This window comes from Sorex araneus, chromosome 1, assembly GCF_027595985.1.
Source record: "Sorex araneus isolate mSorAra2 chromosome 1, mSorAra2.pri, whole genome shotgun sequence".
Classification (NCBI taxonomy): Eukaryota; Metazoa; Chordata; class Mammalia; order Eulipotyphla; family Soricidae; genus Sorex; species Sorex araneus.
The window spans coordinates 161,568,128-161,572,216 of NC_073302.1; the positions used below are offsets into that span (position 1 = coordinate 161,568,128).

General features: G+C 37.7%; 1 protein-coding gene across 1 annotated transcript; it reads left to right on the top strand.

Moving 5' to 3' along the window:
• Positions 1–3,529: 3,529 nt before the first annotated feature.
• Positions 3,530–3,889, top strand: LOC129402051 (ubiquitin carboxyl-terminal hydrolase 15-like). Its single transcript, XM_055126585.1, has one exon. It carries the CDS (start codon positions 3,530–3,532, stop codon positions 3,887–3,889), a length of 360 nt encoding a protein of 119 aa, XP_054982560.1.
• The last annotated feature ends 200 nt before the right edge of the window (positions 3,890–4,089 follow it).

Below are 4,089 nucleotides of genomic sequence, written 5' to 3' on the forward strand. Positions count from 1 at the left end.
GAATACATACCCTAGAGAACCAAAATGCCATCATTTTCCTCTTGTCACTGAAACCAATGATCACTATCCAACCTTAATGGAAAAGCCTCACTACTAAATCAGGGCTCATGCTTGGACACCAGGAAGGAGAGCTTCATGTCCTTTCGTAGATCTTTGAAGCTGCATCAGGCACTCAGAATTAGATTAACATGTTGTAACAGCAGGTAACAGCCAGCAGTAGTATCGATTTTTATCACTCTTTAATACTAATATTTTAGCAGTCAAAGACCTCCGAAACCCAGCCACAGCCATGCTCAAGGCCACTTTCCACACGTTCGGACAAGCCTCATGCATAAAGGAACCGGCAGAGGAACCCAGGTGTGCGGGACCTGGGGCTGAGATCTCCAAGGCTGCTCAGACTAGGAGTGGGCCTCTTTCACTCAGATTCCCCATTTTCCAGTAGCTAGGCGGTCACACCCAGAAACTGCTCCCAGAGCCATGTAATCCCATCAACGGCCAACATCCAGAGACTATAAAACCAAGCTCCTGTAATGCGGCCGCATCTCCGTCTAACATCTAACAACTGATAGCCTAGTTCTCCTTTTTGGAGAACCTGGCAAGCTACTGAGAGTTTACTGCTCACATGGGGGAGAGCCTGGCAAGCTCTTGGTGGCATATTCATATGCCAAATACCATAACAATGATGGGTCTTATTTCCTTGACTCTGAAGAGCCTCAAATTCAGCACCATTGGGAAGGACTAGTAAAGAGATGAATGGAGACATTACTGGGCCTGCTCGAGCAAATCGATGACCAACGGGATGATAGTGATACAGTGATATATAAGCATATGTATATATAAATATATATATTTGTACGTAAATATATATATATTTTGAGCATATATATGCATACACCAAGTGCTTATAATATATATTCAAGTAGGAAATTGAAATTTAAGGTGAATGATAGACTTATAACTTAAGAAATATATGTGGTAGATATATATAAGTAATAAATAACAAAATATAATCAGAATTTGAAATTAGCTAATCTGAGTAGATGATGGTAAAATTTATGATCCGAGTTGTCACTGTACTACAATTAACTGTTGCTGCTTATCTAAAAACACATATTGGCAAGAATACAAAATTATTTACTGCTTATATATTTTTTCAAATATACTAAGGGTTTCAAAGATTTCTTGGAATAAATGATTGCATATTTTTGAAATCCAGAGGGTTTAACTTCTTTATGCTGTGAACATGACACTTTCTAGCTAGTTAGCAGAACCAAATAGATTCCTTTAATCATTGTTCCTTATATTCAGGAACAATTCTAATTAATTGCCTGCCAGTCTTTTAAAAATATTTTCATATATATTTTATTTTGTGATATTCTTTTCCCTTTATATATTATTCTATTATTTCATAGTTGCCAGAAACATACTTTTGGAAGCAGATTTTCTAAATAGACAAATATTTTAGAACCTTATAGCTAGTAAACAAGTCATCCATTTTATACATATTCTGCTTGGCTAGGTAAATATTATATTAATTATATTTGAGCTTGAATTAAAAATCCAAGATAAAGTACATGTAAATAATATTTTCTTTTACTAAAATAATTTATTTATATATTTTGATAGTCTATACAAGTCAGGAAAATAAAAGATTATATGAAATAAAGAAATGAATATCAACCATTTTTAAATGAAAGTTAGTCAAAACATATTTCATTCATGTAACACTGGAAAATGCCTAACATTTAAGAACAAAATTACTATTATTAAAATTCTCATCATAACATCTCTGTGGGACTAACAATAATAAAAACATAATTACATAATTTTAGTCAATATGTGTATTAGATATATAATTATAAATCCTATATATTCCACAGAATAAAATAAAACGTGTAATTCTTAGTTTCTTTTATTCATAAATGTATCCACTAATGTAATGACTAAGTAGATTTGTACATCTACTTTTTCACAAGATAATTCACTCATTAAAAAAATAAGAGACACAAAATGGAAAAGTCAAACATTAAACTGAAGAACTGAATATGCCTTTACTATAGGAATCAAAGGGTTATCTTAAAAGTTTTTTCAGCAAAGTAACATCTTGAAGAGAACTTCAGTGAGATAAAGAACCTAGTGGACAAAGAATGGAGGAAAATCAGACAGAGGGCCCGAGTTGTTCAGGGACAATGCCACAGGTCCTGAAGTTCTCAGGGAGGAAGAATGGAGTTTTTCATGCTGAGACCCAAAAGCCAAAAAGTAAAAGTGTAAAGCAAACATATCAATAGATTGTTAGTAAGGAAGCTATAAACTCTGATTTATATCTTATAAAGATATCTTTGGGACCTCTATGGGGAATGATTTGGAGAGGAATGAGCTAGAAGTGGAAAGTGGAGGGAAATATATTATAATAATTTACCGCTTAAAATGATGATGCTTGGACAATGGTGGAGGTAAGGGAGTAATAAAGATGTAGATACTGAATGAGAAACCACCTAGGTTTCTGGTGAAACTTTTGGTCTAATGATTAAAAAAAAAAAAAAAAAGCAGCCACCGCCGAGATGTGATCTCGGGGGCCGCACGCATGTGTGGCCTCTCCGCAGCTGTACAAGCGTGAATCCAGACCCAGCAAAACCTCTTTCGGTGTGAGCAACTCCTCAAAAATGTCTCCAGCCTGAGAACTAAGCCTCGGCCCTGTGCCTGCCCGGGAGGGGAAAGGTATTTCTCTCTCTCGCCTCTTTCTCTCCGGGGATGAAGGGCGCGGTGGCCGCCATATTAAGACGACCACAGATTGGGTTTTTAAGCTTGCAATTATCTAATATCTGGAAGAAATCTCCCTGGACTTCTTGTTAAAGTACAGAAATACAAAACCGCGCGGCCGCTACTGCGGCCACGCGACCTTATTTGTCTTCACAGTAGGTCTGAATCTAGTGGGGTACTCCTAACAACAATAGTGAGGTTTGTGTTGAAATATTGAATGTAACCAAAGTAAACAGAATGTAAAATGAAACTTATCAGTTACAAGGTAGGGGGTGGAGGGGCGGGAGGGGAAGTGTACTGTGTGGGTTTTTTTTTTTTTTTTTTGGTGGTGGTATATGGGCACTGGTGAAGGGATGGTTGTTTCAGCATTATATAACTGAGACCTAAGCCCGAAAGCATTGTAATCTTCCACACGGTGATTTAATAAAATAAAATAAAATTTAAAAAAAAACAAACAGTACTCTGCTAAGTATTCTTAGAATCTAGAGATATTCCATTTGCTCAGATCCCACCCTCCTAAAATGTTCTAGCTATGTGTTTTATTATTCATAATTTATATTAAGAGACAGCTTTTACCTCATATATCTTGAGTGAGAACAATACTCTGATATGTAAGTAACAGATCAGAGATCTGTTGTATTAATCAGAGAACCTCAATTTGCTAATCCTGTCATGTCTCTATAGTCCTCTAAATGAGAGAACTCATGATAGAAAAAGGAATATGGACCGAGATGCAAAGAGTACCTAAAGTGAATGGCAGTGGGGGAAGATGGAAAGAGGCGGAGCAGTGGATCTGGACATCCAGCGTTCTGACATTGCGACGCGGCTCAAAATCTCGCTCCGGAAGGGGGACACCTGGTACCTAGTTGACAGTCGCTGGTTCAAACAGTGGAAAAAATATGTTGGCTTTGACAGTTGGGACAAATACCAGATGGGAGATCGAAATGTATATCCTGGACCTATTGGTAACTCTGGACTTCTCAAAGATGGTGATGCCCAGTCACTCAAAGAGCATCTTATCGATGAATTGGATTACATATTATTGCCAACTGAGGGCTGGAATAAACTTGTTAGCTGGTACACATTGATGGGAGGTCAAGAACCAATAGCACGGAAGGTACATGCTTAAGAGTAAAGAAAAATGATTTTCCCGAATCGTTTATATCTTCAGTTACTTTGGTGACCTATGAAGACTTGAATAGTCACTTGTCTTGGAGACGGACCTCAGAGATCTCTGGAAGGATGGGAACACATGCCTTGCGTGCAGCCACCAGCACCCCAGGCCCCCTGTTGCCCGCCCAACCACCAGGTCCAGCACCTCTTAGCCTG

Coding starts and splice junctions, on each gene's coding strand:
- LOC129402051 (XM_055126585.1), top strand. CDS start 3,530: ATGGAAAGAGGCGGAGCAGTGGATCTGGACATCCAGCGTTCTGACATT.